Source organism: Lolium perenne, chromosome 3 (assembly GCF_019359855.2).
Source record: "Lolium perenne isolate Kyuss_39 chromosome 3, Kyuss_2.0, whole genome shotgun sequence".
Lineage (NCBI taxonomy): Eukaryota > Viridiplantae > Streptophyta > Magnoliopsida > Poales > Poaceae > Lolium > Lolium perenne.
Window position 1 is genome coordinate 29,050,493 of NC_067246.2, and position 16,130 is coordinate 29,066,622.

The 16,130-nt window shown below is 42.6% G+C and overlaps 1 protein-coding gene across 3 annotated transcripts; it reads left to right on the top strand.

The window, feature by feature from the left end:
* Nucleotides 1-8,237: 8,237 nt before the first annotated feature.
* LOC127340895 (uncharacterized) lies at nucleotides 8,238-15,036 on the top strand. 3 transcript variants are annotated; one of them, XR_007875002.2, is made up of 6 exons: nucleotides 8,238-8,734; nucleotides 9,613-9,785; nucleotides 10,505-10,672; nucleotides 12,273-12,449; nucleotides 13,596-13,775; nucleotides 14,308-15,036. XR_007875002.2 is itself a non-coding variant. In XM_071827818.1 (6 exons), exons 3-6 carry the CDS (start codon nucleotides 10,645-10,647, stop codon nucleotides 14,310-14,312), a joined length of 393 nt encoding a protein of 130 aa, XP_071683919.1. In that variant the 5' UTR covers nucleotides 8,245-8,734; nucleotides 9,617-9,785; nucleotides 10,505-10,644; the 3' UTR covers nucleotides 14,313-15,036. The 3 variants fall into 3 exon arrangements, 1 of the variants encoding a protein (XP_071683919.1); XR_007875000.2 differs by having other exon boundaries at nucleotides 9,617-9,785; XM_071827818.1 differs by having other exon boundaries at nucleotides 8,245-8,734; nucleotides 9,617-9,785; nucleotides 12,270-12,449.
* The last annotated feature ends 1,094 nt before the right edge of the window (nucleotides 15,037-16,130 follow it).

The following is a 16,130-nucleotide window of genomic DNA, read 5'->3' on the forward strand; positions in this document are numbered from 1 at the left end:
AGAGAAAGCAGAGGAGGGTCTAGTGGGGGCAAGATTTTTCTTCATGGGCAGAGCGGTGGTCAAAGCGGTGGTGCAGTAATTAAGAACATGGACCCACCATAGATGACTACATCCACCCACAGGGATCCCAGGAGAGAAAACGCATTGATGGTGTGGACAACACATCAGCTCTGGAAAATAGCACAGAGCACCTAAATTGCACACATGAAAGTGGCGATGAAAAGCAAACCAGTAAAAGGGTACGTGTCACACAACGGTTAATCTGGAGAAAAATTCAAAATTAGGAGAAAAATGGAGTTGGTTCACGTTTTAGTATAGTAATATGATGTAGCTTCTCGGCGAACAAGACGGGGTACATCGCGGCTAGGGTTCGACGGGGAGCGTCAGATTGACAGTTTCGCGGCATGGCATCGGTGGAGGGCAAGGATGTGGTGTCGGGGCGGTGTTCAGCAGCGCGAGGACTCGACGGAGCTGGCCGGGATCTGCCCTTGGCGGAGGTGGCGCCAAAGGAGATCAAGAGGTGTGATAGGAGCAAGGTTTAAAATAGCGCGCTATTTCTCCGCTAATACCACGCAATAGCATATTTGGAGGGTCTACGCTAAATTTTAGTAATTTTTCTCCCTATGGCGCTATTTGTGAAATAGCATGATATATCGTGCTAAAACTTCATAGCGTTAGCGCGCTATTTTTTCAAGCTAAGTTGCTTTCATTTTTCGGTGGAAATGAACTGCAATATGTTGATTCCTCTTCTAGATTAGAACTTAATAGCGTTAATGTTGATGATTCTTAATAAATAATTTATCATATGTTGTTGCCTTATGGAATACTGATGTTAGCCTTCTGAAAAATTGGAGATCTATTTCTTGCATATGGTTATGTATGTATGATTCAGTTATTTTTGGACTAAATATGTAACATTTTTAGCGAAATCCTTATTTCTAGACTATATTTAATATTTTTTTTGAAACGCTATTTGAAATGTAGCACGCAATTAGCACGATATAGCGTCCATAGCGTTTGAAGGAGACCGACGCTATTTCATTTAGCACGCTATTTTAAACCTTGGATAGGAGGCGAATTCCGTTGAGGGGGTTCTGCGGGAGGAGATGGTGTCGGGCCCATCATTTGGTGTGGTGTGATGTGACTCAGGGTCGTCATGGACTTCTCAGCTAGAAGATGAAGATGCCTTCCAAGCGAAAGCAAAGGCATCTAGTTGACCACTTTAGATAGTTCAGTAATGGTGCATTTCTCGTGTTTAAATTGAATTAGACTCACACCTACTTGTTCGGGCAATAAACAAAGACGAACGCAATCTGAGACTAAGTCTAGGGTGATTTTTCGGCACTGGAAAGGACATGGGTGTTTCAATTTTCTTGAGAGGATAGGTTGGAATCGACCGTGGTGGATTTCATTCATGTCCGAGTGCCATCTAGCTATCCCTGATAGCTCATCTCTTACATATATTATGTATGATATATTCTATTTAAAATTGATATTAGGATAGGATAGGTTGTTATATAAATAATTATATAGGATAGGTTGTTATATAAATAATTATATGAATGATATATTCTATTTAAAATTGATATTTTATGTTTAGAAAAATATAGTCCTTATTGATTCATGTCTGAAAGAACCCCAAGGTGCTATCACAACGGGTAACATGGGTATGCCATATCGGGTCCTTAGCATTGGCGTCCCTAGTACAAAGCCCACGGGGGGATAGAGAACCCCATGAAGATCCTCACATGAAGCCGGAGATATTATATTAGGAAAGCTAAGCTCATATCAGGTGAACCTAATTTTAATGTAACTCGACCTCGAGGTGGCCTCTGAGACCTAGACCACTATATAAGGGTTGGGAGGAGCCCCCGGGAGGAGATATTTAAGGAGAGACAACACCCTATAACCCTAAATCTGGATAATACATTCTTGGCAATAACCTTTGATCATACTTTTCGTTGGCTGCCTTGTTTGGCTGACCAATCTGTTGTTTCGCCAGCGTTCTCCTTCCTAGAAAACCAATTCCATCATCATGGGCATTGACAAGGTTAACCCTTTTTCAATGGTTGTGTTGTCTAGTGGAGCTCGGTGGTGGGTCGAGTGGAATCGGTGTCGGCCTAGACTAGACATTACACAATGCGGTGGTGGGTCGAGTGGAATCGGTGTCAGTGTCGACTAGACAATACACATTGAGATAGCAATTTAATTAATATTTTCTAGTTCCACCTTGAGTAAGAATAGATGTGGTTAAGGATAAAACCTACCATATAATTTTTTTGTATTAAAATAAAAAATAATGCAAACATCCTAAGTGATATTGACTAGTCTAGAGAAGTTGGGTATTGGAGGGGAATCGAGTCAATCGACCATGGCGTCAGCCAGTGAATCTTAGCGGTGATGAAGAATTGGCAGCTATAAGTGCCAACATCCTATGGTGAGGAGGTGAAGAAAAATGACAATGACGTTGTTCGAGAATAAACTAATTAATATTTTATGTTCGAGGAAATATACTTTCTATTGTTTCATGTATGATGTTTTTTTTGCGAAACACAGTGTATGATAAAACTATATATCCAATGTACTATCACATCATGTGTTGTGCCATCTAGACTTCTAGAGGAGCTTGGTGGTGGAGTGGAATTGGAAATGGCGCTGAGTAGACATCATGATACAATTAATTTGTGATTCCACGTATCCTCTGTTTTTCACTTATTTTTGGCTTGCAGTGTTGGAAGAAAGTTTTGTTTCCTAAATATCAGCACCCTAGTTATTTCCTTGATTACTTTCCTACAACCAGACAGTTGATTGGGGACTGGCCAATAAACAACCACCCGTGTGGTCTCCTATAATCCCGCCCAGGAATAAATTCTTCGATTCCGCTCTTTCTTATTAACTCTCACACTTAATTGCGTAGAAAAACAAACTAGTACCGAGTAAATCATCTTGATTTTAGGCATGATTTAAATTCTACTGATGCCTCACCATATTTTCTATAGGAACAATTAATTTTTTTCCTTGGTCTACGGGATTTGCCTCTCTTCCAAACCTGAATATACTGGTCAACAAGCTCGATCAATCAGATTTTCATCTCTAGATACTCCCTCCATACACAAATGAGCGAATGTCTAGGTTTCATAAGAGCACTTTTGGACTCACTACATACCGATTAATTTGTTCAATAAAATATAAGACATATACCACATATTATACTGTTGAAAACTACTTTTGAATATGAACCCAATGATATAATTTTTGTGGATTATATCTTACATTTTCTCTACCAAACTAATGGTCAAAGTTTTCTCCTGAATTGTGTAATACACTAATAAACCGATATCAAAGTAGTAGTGGAAACGGTGCTATCCACCATCTCTCTCATTTTAATCACCCCATCTCTAATGAGCCAAGTGCGAGTAGAAAATAAAAAGACCATGTGCTAGATATTATTACACTTGCTTTCCGTACACCGAGAGAGAAACAATTTCCTAGATTAAAGTGCATTTGAAAGATAGAAATGCACACTTATGTGGACAATTTTTGGGGCTAAACGTTCACTTATTTATGGATGGAAGGAGTAAACGTTTGGTAGTACATGGATTCGGGACTGTGCTTTGACAAGAGGGGAGCAAAGCTGGCATTGGGATTTTATTAATTGCTACCAATTGTTACATCATTTATAAGTTTTCCAAGAATAAAACTAGGGGTTCATCAGCCCAATTATAAGATATTTTTTATGCATAAAAATAAAATCTAGCTAATTTGTGAGCAACTTTCTTGGCTTTCCTTCGCTAGTACTTAATTTCATCACATGGCAATTGCATATCAGAAGTGGCACTTGGCCACTTGGGTGATACAGTCCAGACTTTGAACATTCATTTGTATCATTAAAATTAAAAGTTTCTCAAATTGAAGCTAGTACTACATAGAATTGAACGGATGCCCAACGTGATCGGGAGACTATGTTTTCCGTACTCATGATTCAACATGCACGCTAAACATGAAAAACAAAAGGCGTTAGGCATTTTGGAGCTCTCGGGCTACATGGAGCCTGTTTTTTCCTAAAATTTAAAATTAGCATTTCAAAATTTCAATAAATTCTGAAAAAAATCCAAGAGGTATGTACTCTACCACTGTGCAAAAAGAAATAGGAAAGACTCCGTATTTTCGGCTGTGCAAAATTTTTAAAATTATGGATCCGCAAACAGTGCAGATTTTGAAACCACCAACATTTGTCAAAATTTGTCATTTTTGTGTGTAGCCCATAATACAACCTATTTCACCCTGAGAGTTTGTCATTTTTATGTAGCCCATAATACAACGCACTTCGAATAATTTGGACTTATTTAGTTGGTTCCTTTTATTCTCTATTCTATCAATAATAAAGAGGCAAGTCACATAAAATCAGTAGCATGAAAAGTTGTTGTATTTCCATTCCATAGGCTGCAAAATATGGGAACACATAAAATCACGCAAAATAGTAAGAAACCATTAAAACTACTTATTCTTAACATGGGTGTATAAGGTTTTCAAATGGCACGTCCTTCACAAATTGGACTACCCTCCATAAACTTTATATGCTTAAGAGTAGAAAGCTCCCACTTTGAAGTATCTGAACTAATTTTATAACTTGGCTAGTTGTGAGTCACTATTGTTTATGTGCCCTATTATGTCACTAATCAAGAGAAAATACACATAAACCACCACTTATTTTTATCAAAGTATTTCCTTTCTAGGAGCCACGATCATAGGAACACATGAAATCATGCCAAAACCGTCACAAACCCTAACCTATTGCATGTGGTCCAAATATGGGTATGGAAGCTTGTCAGTAACTAGGAACTTTCAATATACAAGTTTTAAGTGGCACCTACTTCACAAATTGGACCGCCTAGCAAAAAAGTATATACTTAGAGCGGGAAACTCCCACTTTTTTTTAAAAAAAAGTTAACTAGTTTTGTAACAACTTGGTATATTTTTTTAGATGGTATTGTTATTATGGCTTACTAAACCATAAAGAAATAGGAAAACCACATATATCACTGGCCGAGATGAAATAGAAAGGTCGCCATTCGACAAGAAGAACCAACAATGGCTGGAAGACCGCCAAATGGCCAGAGAAGAGGGTGGCGTAGCATCTGGATAAGGTCATCCTTCAAGCAACGCCATGGGCGGTGTAGCTTCTGATGAAACAATGTTGCTGATGCGCTCTCCCTAGAGCAATCTCGAAAACACCAGGCAAAAAATCCTCCTTGAGCGTGGATGTTGTTGACTAGGAACACGAAGCCTCGCCTCATCTCCTTCAATTTTGCCAAGAAACTTCTCACCCCACCTCACTTCCACCACCACTACAACGACAAGAAGAATGGATTTTGTCCATCCCAAAACTCCGGCTTCGACCTCCAAAGAACCATGGTGAGGATGAACACCGCCGCCAGATGCAACCTGCGTGTTCTAGCGGTTGATCCCGACCGACATGATGCCAAAATCCACTAGGAAAACCTACATGGAGACCTACTTCTAAACCTACTATACAAGGAGGGAACTTGGCTACCTCGCCCATACTCGCTCATGCCGGACGCGCCGCCATAGGAGGGAGAAATAGGAGGCACCGAGGGTGGACTCTCAAAAGCTCTCTAGAAGGGAGGGGAAAAGAAAAGTCGAGATTCACATCTAAGACTACACGTACTCATTTAACTTTATTTAGAGCATCTCCAACAGGCGCGCCCTATTTCGGTGCTGTAAACGTCGATGCGCCCGCGGTGGAAAAGTATACCGCGTTGTGCGCACTTTTTTCCTCCACCGGAGGCGCTAAATTACAACGCGAGTGCGAGCGCAAAAAATGCTCCTCCACTGGGCACTCCAAAATACAGCGCGCATCGCCGGCACAAAACAACATTCGCACACTACTATGCATTCAACAAGATCAAATACTTAAATAAAATCATCAACCAAATGATCTACCATAGTTCAAATATCATCACATAGTTCGACACACACACACAATATTATAGTTCAAATGGACACAAAGTGCAACACACAATTTGCATATCACAAATGCAAGAGAGAATCATCACACTTCCGCATTTTCGAAGTCATCATCTTTTGCTTCTTCTTCATCGACACCTTGGCTTGAAGGAGGAAGAGAAGGATCCATAGAGGCCACAAATTCTCCCGGTGGTGCTATCATGGCTCCATAGACACCACTCACCGGTGCTCCCATGGTCCCTCCGAAGACTCCTCCAAAGCTTGGTCCTCCCATATCAGCCATGCCTCCCATGCGTCCCATGCCGGCCATGCCTCCTCCAAACATGGCCATGCCTCCTCCAAACATGCCGGATGTGGGTGTGTTCATGTTGGGTGCCAACATTATATTCTTTTTTGGCCAACACTTTGTCGCGAGCAAGATTGATGTACTCCTTTTGTCTTTCATCCAAGTTGGAAGTGTCCATCAAGAAGAGCTTCCTCTCTTCCTCCACTAGGCGTAGGTGCTCCTCATTGGCGAGCTCCTTCTTGTCTAATGCCAACTTTCTCTCCTTGTTGGCGGCAAGCCTCTCCTCCAAAGCGGCTCTCCGAGCGTCCATAGCCTCCATACCCTCTTTCTCCTAGTTTCTTGCCACCTTCTTATATTCATTTTCTTGCAATCTTGCATTTGCAATCCTATCCATAGCAATCGCTATATCATCATCTCCGGCCTTCTTTCCCTTCATATCTTTGGCGGCCTTCCTACCAAGCACATTACTCCTTGCATTGGTAACCGAGTGAGGAGTGGAGCTTCTATTCTTGCCTTCCTCACTTGAGTCATCATCATCGATGATTGTTGCATCACCGATTGCATTGCGGCCATGGTTGCCGCATCCAATTTTCCACGGGTCTTCCACTTTTTTTCGTTCCCTAGCACTCCATAGCAATGATGCAACATGAATGGCTTGCCAAGAATCTTGTTGCCTTTCTTGTTCTTTTTTCCCACATCTCTAAACAATCCTTGAGCCATGGAGTTCTACAAAGCAAACAAAAGAGAATAGATGAGCCATATAGAATAACAATCGTGCGTAGAGACGATCAACAAAGTAGTAGAATTGCTTACCCTATCGATATCATTTGTGCCACTTGGGTTAATGATATCAACATTGGCTTGCACGCCCGCCCACTTTGGGCAATCGGTATTGATGTCCGACCAACGAGACCGAAGAGAAAGCACGCTGCGCTCATTCCCACTTGTGTTGTTGGCATCGAAGTAGTCCTTCATCCTCATCCAATAGGTCTCTCTAGTTTGATCGGAGCCGGTTGTTGGATCCATTCCAATTGTCAACCGTGTATTGCAAAGCAACTTGTCCTTCGCTATGGGGTAGTTTCTCAACCCCTCTCCTTCCTCATCGACATCGTCATATTCCTCCTCTTCAACAATTTCGTCATTCGCGAACGAAGATCTAGCATTCATTGCGTCCATGAAAGACGCGTCATCAACACTACATTGCAATAAAATTCATGGATCTCCGGCAATGTATGCATCTTAACTAAGAAATCGATAAAAAGAAATGTTGTTTACCTCTCCAGTACTTCATCGAACACCATGCGCGCGTCGGAAGGGTCGGCAGATGATTGCTTGATGGAGCCGGTGACGGAGGCTGTTGCACGTGCCGAGTAGCGGACGCCTTCCCCCTTTTTCGGCGGCGACTTGTCGGCACCCTCCACGGGCGACGGGCGCTTGGTCGCGGGCACCTTCCTCTTGGCCTGCGGCCTACGGGGCGGCGGCTCTTGTGTGCAACGTCGGGCTCGGCGGGATAAAGAGGGCACGGGCGGCGGCGACACCGCTAGGAACGTTTTTTTTCCCTACTGGAGGAACGTTTTTTTTTTTTTTTTTGCCTCCGACACTGCATATTGGCGGTTAATATAGCGCATGGCCGATTTAGCGCGCATGTTGGAGATGCTCTTAGGTTCTAAGTAGCAAGATTTTTGGTCTCAGACTTGAGGTTTGATATTCTTTTGTTATGATTTGATGCTCAAAGGGCGTGAAATGGTTAAGGATACATATCTAGAAGCTTTATGGGGCGTTCCTAGGGTTTTGGTGCATTTTGGGCGGGAAAGTTTATATTGGCTAGATTGTTGAAATAATTGTAAAAGTGGCTGCTAAGTAAACTGGGCCAAAACACAGTTGGTTATTTGGCCGAAGCCAGCCCACCCGGGAATGTCGCCAGTTAGGGTTAACCCAACTCGATTCCCCTCACGCGATTCCCCCTTCCAGCGCCGTCAACTCCCCAACCTCGCCGTTCGCGGTGACCGGACCAGCAGCGCCGCCGTCCGGAGGTAGCACCCTGCTGACCTGGTGTAGCACCCCACAGGCGAGGGAGGCCACGAGAGCATCCGCGCCGGCACCACAGCGTGCGGGCGTGCCTGTGAAAGGCCGAGCCACGGCGTGCGGGCTGAAGGCAGGCGCCGAGCGAGCCAAAAGCAGGAGAGGCACATGAGCTCCGCGCGCGGTCCTGGTCGCCGGCGAGGACCACCAAGGCGGGGCGACGGTCAATCTCAGCGACCGCCGCGGACTGCGGTAGGGGCGCGGGCGGGGAAGCTTGCCGCGGTGCAGAATGTCGGCGGGGAGGCGCGGAGTACGAGCTGCTGGTCGATCCCCTCCCCGAGGTGCTGCCTCCGGCGTCGTCTTCACCGCCCACGATCCCGATCTGCTGCCAACAACCATAAATACGAGCAGCTGCTGCTGCTGCCGACCGTCGAGGATGTGAGTACCACATCCCCCTCTCTGTTTTACATCTAGACTGCAAGATCGGAGCAGAAATTTCATGTCTTTCGATCTCCCTGGAAAATGACAGCTTGATTTCCGTCTGTATCCTCATGGCGCGCGTGTCAATTCTGTTGTTCTGTTAGAAGGTAGCTGCTGACACGTAGATGTCAGTAGATGCAGAACATAATGCACGTTGGCAAGGTGAAAAGTTCCTGCCGTTGTTTTCTCTGAATGTAGCAGCTAGAACCCAGTTTCCTTCCAATCTGGTGGGTATGCTAGTTTAGCACATGTTGCTTGTAGACAGCAGTTAGGAGGTAAAGTTGCCTGGCATTTTCGCTAAAATTAAATTATACTTGTTCAGCTGCTTGTGTTCTTACTGAATTGGCACCTTGTAGGTTCTTAACTCTGATGGTGTCTCAAAGCTGAATGTGTAGCAATTAGGATTCAGTTTTCCATCTGCTATTTAGCAATATACTTGTATGTTATTCCATGGAATTACAGCAGCTATAAGTATACTATTTTAGACCTGATGTGGTATTGCTCTCCCATCAGCACTAAAATGCCATCGATCTATCTTGAGGTAGTGTACTGGTCACTGGACATTGAGAAATCTTATGTACTTCACCGGTTGTGACATATAGGACAAAAAGAGAAGAAATTTGTATAGGACATTGTAATAATTTTTTATGGTTATTGCTGAAAAATAATAGAGCATTCTTTTCAAATTACGCTTCCATTCTTTATTCATCTTACCCAGTATTCTTCCTGTTACTGTTATTGTTTGCCTTCACTCTTTTTATCTCGAGGTGATATATTTGTACATGTGTTTCAAACAGTATGCTTCGCTATTCCTTATCTATCTTATCCTTTGCAAGGCAGTAACGGAGAAGTGGAGCTGTAGCTGGCCAGGAGGGAGCCATGGCTGCTGGAACTGGCGTGGCCCAACCGTTCTTGCATTCAGAAAGGATCTGTTGGATCAATCGTGACCTGCCCGTTCTCGCATTCAGAAGCTAGGGATCCATGTCTCCCGGATCCGGCATAACTCTAGGTACTGATATATCAGCCATTAGTACTTAGGTGTTCATTTTGCAAGATACTCAGCAAGTGTGCTAGTGGTACAAGTTCCATTCCATGTATATTTCGTTCTGCAGAAGTTTGTGTTAAGTAAAGCATGGTTCCAGTTCCTTGCATCCCATGCCATGCTTCTCTAAAGCTTTTCGGTCTATCTAAAATGCACCCTCACTTTTCAATCTAGTCAAGGATTTAAATTGCCACTACTCACTGCCATCATTTTGTGCTTGCCAAATGTTTGAGAGGATGCCACTGAGGGCACTTCTCACATCTTATCAGTTGAATTTTGCTTGCATGCCATACATGTTTGTTTTAATTCCTAAGAGTGATCTGTTATGACTGTTAAGCAATAAGTTGATGGGAGGTTTAAAATTGACTTCAATTTTATATTTGCGCTTTCTCTTCGATTCAAAATTGTCCAGTTAAGTTTTGATGTTCATATTGTTAGCATTTAAGACACATGTGCTGATCTTGCACTTTATAACCTGATCTTTTCTTGTTGCTGATTCTTGAGGTTTAAAATAAGAGAGCATTCTTTTCAAAATACACTTACATTCTTTATTCATCTTATCCAGAATTCGCCTTCCTGTTACTGTTATTATTTGCCTTCACTCTATTCATCTTGAGGGTAGTATATTTGTACATGTGTTGCAAACAGTATACCTCTCTGTTCCTTAACTATCTTAACCTTTGCAGGGTAGTAGTGAAGTGGAGCTGTAGCTGGCAAGGAGGGAGCGATCGCCGCTGGATCTGGCATGACCTGACCCTTCTCGCATTCAGATCCATGTCTGCCTTATCTGGCGTGACCCAGACGTTCTCGCATTTAGAAGGGATCCATGTCTCACGCATCCGGCATAACCCTAGGTACTGATATATCAACCATTAGTACTTAGGTGTTCATTTCAAGGTACTTGGCAAGTGGGCTAGTGTTGCAAGTTCCATTCCATGTATATTTCGTTCTGCAGAAGTTTGTGTACAGTAGAGCATGGTTCCAGCTCCTTGAATCACGTCTCAAGTTTCTCTAAATTTGTTTGGTCTATCTAAAATGTGCCCTCACTTTTGAACCTAGTTAAGGATTTAAGCTGCCACTATGCACTGCCATTATTTTGTGCTTGCCAAATATTTGAGTGGATGCTAGCGAGGGGACTTCTGTATTCTTATCAGTTGACTACTAGTGACGGTTGCTTGCATGCCATACATGTTTGTTTTAATTCCTAAGAGTGTGATATGTTATGACAGTTAAGCAATAAGATGATTGCAAGTTCAAAATTGTCTTCGATTTTATATTTGCGCTTTCTCTTCGATTCAAAATTGTCCAGTTGAATTTCGATGATCATATTGTTACCATTTTAAGATGCATGTATCTTCCAGTTTATAACCTGATCTTCTCATATTGCTGATTCTCTTACATATCCACTTCCGATGTTTCCAGCAAGGGTGCTAGGTAGTCTATGTGTGCATTAGAGGTTTGGTTGTGGTGGTAAAGTCTTGCTAGTTTAATATCTTGTTCTTTTCTTCATTTTGGGGAGGGTAGCAGTTACTAGGTGTCAACAACACATCTTTCTTGCTGTCTTCCACTTCCTTGATATCTATATTGTAAGTTGTTGGGTGTCTTTTTGTATGCTGAGTGTCTTTGTCGTCGATAAGTGATAACCATCCTTTCTTGCTGCCTTCTACTCCTTGATAGCTATATTGTAAGATGTTGGGCGTCTTTTGGTATGCTGAGTGGCTTTTGCTGGGCCTATGGGCTGATGTGGCTTGATGGTTGGATGTAATTGGTTTTCTGGTTAGCATCTTGGATCCAACTTGGGTTTAGCTGGATTGAAACATGAAAGCTAAACCACAAACCTAAATACGTTGCCTTTTGAGTAATTATGATGCTTACCTTACAAAGAGGGTCTGAGTTTTATATTTTCAATGTTTTTTCCTATCAAAATTTGCTAATGGTTGCCTTTGGATGAGTACTGGCTGGCCTTGGGTTAATTAGTACCCTTGAGTCTGTAGGTTACCAAGGATTTGAGTAATTAATACTTAGTTGGTTGTACTATATATAGGACCCAACCTTGATTTCGTTCCTTACATATTTCTGGAAAAAAGCTTCGAGCTTTCTTGGCTATCATATTCTCTCTGTTACTAGCTACTTTTTATGTGCCAAGCAGGTGATTAATAGCCAACCCTTGCTCATCGTAAAACTATTGTTGGAGCTACAGAATAGCCAACCGATTCTGTCCGTGCGTCTCCAAACTGAATATGGTTTAGATGTTTTTTTTACTGTGTTTGGTGGTATAAACAAGACTTTTCCTCTCTTATAATATCTGTAAGGCCTTGAAATGTACTATGCCTGTGGATTGATACGTGAGTTTGCATATATGATGAAATCTGCAAGTAACTTTCATGCCCTGTTGCTTGTCCCCTTGAGTTTTGATTTTGATGGATATTTTTATCAACCTTCGCATGGCAGCAGGTGGGAAGTGGAGCTGGAGCTGGCAAGCAGGGGTCCAGATGGCTGGTGGATCTGGCCAATTTGACTCCAACGTTGCTGCTGGGATGAAAAATTACGGCGGCAACTGTGGGAGAGATTCTTCGTTTTGTGGCTGTACTTTGCTCGGGCCGTCGGCGAGCGGAATACCTACCATTCATGGTAATGAGAAGTTGTGTTCTAGCGCATTATTATTGTGTGATGTTAAGAACTAGAGATCTTTGTCTGGTTCAAGCCTGATCGATCGATCCTTATGAAGGAAGACTGCCCAGACTGTCTTGTAGGTTTCATTTCGCCACTTTGCTATTCGTCAGTATCATGGTTGTTATTTGTCAGTGTTATCCATGTTGCAAGTGGACAGTTCACTGCCATTTGTTTCAAATGGGGCTGGTCGCTGTTTGTTCTATCTGATCTGCGCTATTTTCAAAAGATGCCGTGTTATTGTATTTCTAGTACTCCCTCCATCCCAAAATAACCGACTCAGTTTTATCTAGAAAAAGTTGAGTCACCTATTTTGGGATGGAGGGAGAATGATGTTTAGGACTGGTTGGTCTGTTTAGGTTCAAGCATTTACATACATATATATTGGTTCCTCTCTTTTGGTTCAAGTAGTACATACATATTGGGATCATGAGTAAAAGAATGAAGAATACAGGTTTGTATATTAGCCAATGGGGCTGATTGTTATTAGTTCTATCTGCTCTACGCCATTTTGAAAAGATGATGTGTTATTGTATTTATAGCACTCCATCTGTGCCAAAATAAGTGACTCGGTTTTATCTAGATACGAATTCATCTAGACATATTAAGAAATAGCCGAGTCAGTTATTTTGGGACGGAGGGAGTATGGATTAGGACTGGCTGGTCTTTGTTTTGGTTCAAACATTTACATGCATATATATTGGTTCCTCTCTGATTTGTTAAGTCTTGTGTATTTGTTAAGCCTGTTGCTGTCCTGAAGTTTTCCATTGTTGTGTCCACATCATTTCTTCTGTGTAGTATATCAAGGCTGTTACGGTGCATTCATGTTAAGAGTTTTATCCAAGTTGGGAGGTTTAATTTTATAGTACCAAACAATCTGATAAGAAGTGTTGTATCCAACTAAGTTGGGAGTTAAAGCCTCCTTGACGTATATTTAATCTTTGTTTTGCTGTTTACAAAAATGGCCAGCCTGTAGAAGAAGAATGAGCTGCTGCCAATTTGTTGGTTTTCACCATATAAATACTTGTTCAGTAGTAGTGTGACTAGTGTCCTTGCTGCAGATGGATGTACAGAGTTGGTTGATTCATTGCTGTTTGTGTCGTGCAGGTTGTTCTGCCTGGAGGTGTTGTGTGGTGTCGCAGCTGGGGAAGGGAGGGTCCTGCACCGAGGAGGATGTCACTGGCCGGCTGCTTGCTTTGGTGTGTGCCTGGGGACCTTGGCATGGCCAGGAGGCGCTGCTACGGTGGTGGCGGCGGCTGCCCGTGTGTCATACATACTGTTTGGGAGGTATGGATTCTTGTAGTGTTTGAGTGGTCCTAGTTTTGTGCGTACATCATTTTCGAAGCAGTATTATGGTTGTTGTGGGTGTATTCAACTGGGTTTTATTTAGGCTGGAGGTTTCATTTCCTCACTTGCTAGTTGCTATCAATCTGATAAGAAGAGTTGTTGCTTGGATTTGGTAATGGCAAGAGGCGTTGTAACCATCTTGTGCTTTGTAGGACTTGTTGATCTCTCTTTTGGTTCAAGTAGTACATACATATTGGAATGCAAGTTTTTGTTCAAGTATTTTTGCTTGCTGGATCATGAGTAAAAGAACGAAGAATACAAGTGTGTTTATTAGCCAATATATGCTCCTGCTGGGTATTTAAAGAACACTGCTGTTTGGTTTTGTGAAAATGGCTTTTATTCAAGTTGCATAAGTCATTCTCTCACTTTGCTTCTATCAATCTGATAACAATAGTTGCTGTTGGTTTGAGTTATTTTTAAATGTCAGTGCTTGACTTGGTGACCTGACCATGCTTTGCTCTTGTTTTTTAAGGATAACTGGGAGGCCTAAACAACGGCAGCGGTGGCATTCGTCTTCGACTCCTTGTGTGTTCAGGGAAGTTTCTGGTTCCTGCGTGTGATTTCTTTGTGTAGTTGATCATGTAGTATCTCTACATGGAATTTGCTAGCCTGGAGTTGTCCAAGCAGTATCATGGCTGTTATTTGTCAGTGTTATTCGTGTTCCAAGTTGGCAGACTTGGTTCACTGCCATTTATTGTATCTGCTGTACGCCATTTTCAAAAAATGCCATGTTATTGTATTTTTTAGGACCAACTCCGTCCCATAATAAGTGACTCCATTATGTGTAGATATGTATGCATATAGACACATTTTAGTTGTAGATACATCCGTAGTAGTGTCCTTGCTGCACATCAGAATGGCCTGACGCCAATTTGTTTGTTTTGCCATGTAAATACTTGTTCAGTAGTAGTGCCCTTGCCACAGACGGATAGACTTGGTTGATTGATTGCCGTTTGTGATGTGCAGCCCCCCTTACTCGTGCTTGTGTGCGTTGTCGCGGCAGGGAAGGGGAGGGGAGTATCCTGCGCCAAGCCAAGGAGGAGGTCGACCTTGGCATGGTTCTGGCCGCGCTGCAACCTGCGACGGGCGGCGGCCACCTGTGTGTTGTACATACTGTTTGGGAGGATGGAACCTTGTAGTGTTTGAGTGGTCTGAAGATTGGAACGGACACAGCTTGTTGTAATTAATTATTATAATGGTTTCTTTTGCACTTTTTTGGATTTTTTGTTGATGAGTTGCATGTGGTGAGCTAAAGCTGTGAGTTTGGGAAGTTTAGCTCTATATGTACTAGATGACTTGACATGTTTCGGTATCTAGTATTATCTGCTGTTTTACCCGAAATATCGAGAAAATCAGTATGTGTCATGTCAAAACTAATAGCGGCACATACGCGCGCCTGCTCTCCACACGAGTAGGCCCGTGATTTGTGGGTAAATTCGCTAATATGGCAATCAGTCCCACGACAGTCAAAAGGCAACTCAATAACAAATCAGCGAGACTGGGACGAGATTCCGATCGATCTCGATCAACTTGCACGCCCGTCTCCATTCGTGCAGCAGGAGCCTGCCTTTGATGGAGATGAGCGCGTCCAGCCAGCTCTTTTGTACCTACGCGCCCACGTCGCCATCCAGGGAACGAATTCAATCCAAATACGAGTAGTATCCATTTGTGTACGTTCATGAATATGAACTAGAGAAAAACAAAACCACTGAACTGGAGTATAAAAATTGAAAGACATTTTGGATCTTCTCTCGGCAGAAACAAAACCTCGTTTACGTTCATGAATATTTTGGATCTTGTGTCGGCTGAAACAATCGAGTATCAAAATTGACAGACGAGTATTGTTAACACCCGTACAGGCTAGTAAACGTTCTCGGCGATGGTCAAAACCAATTCGTAGCATAAATCTATCAACAACCGAGTAACTTAAGGAAAAGATTGGGAAGAGTTATGGTTGATGGAGACAAAATTGGTTCCAAGCATAAATATAGCAATGATCGAGAAATCAAAGGAAAGGATTGGGAGAGGATAGGATGGAGGAGACGATATCTTGAGGAGGAGGATCCTAAAGAATAGGAGGTCCATGCATACCACAGTTAACGGTGTTGACTGATTTACATATTTAATGAATAGGACTTGCCCCATTTACGCCTCCACGTCAACAATCCGTGGCAGTAGGCATCTTGGCCGTCCATTGTAGACTCCCAACAAGCAAGAAAAAGGAGAGGCGGGAGAGAACCATCAAGAGGAAAGGATTGGGATGGTGCATGCATATTTTGAGGATGCTGAAAAATA

Coding starts and splice junctions, on each gene's coding strand:
- LOC127340895 (XM_071827818.1), top strand. CDS start 10,645: ATGTCTCACGCATCCGGCATAACCCTAG. Junction 10,673..12,269: donor CGCATCCGGCATAACCCTAG/GTACTGATATAT, acceptor TTCGCATGGCAG/CAGGTGGGAAGTGGAGCTGG. Junction 12,450..13,595: donor CGGAATACCTACCATTCATG/GTAATGAGAAGT, acceptor TGTGTCGTGCAG/GTTGTTCTGCCTGGAGGTGT.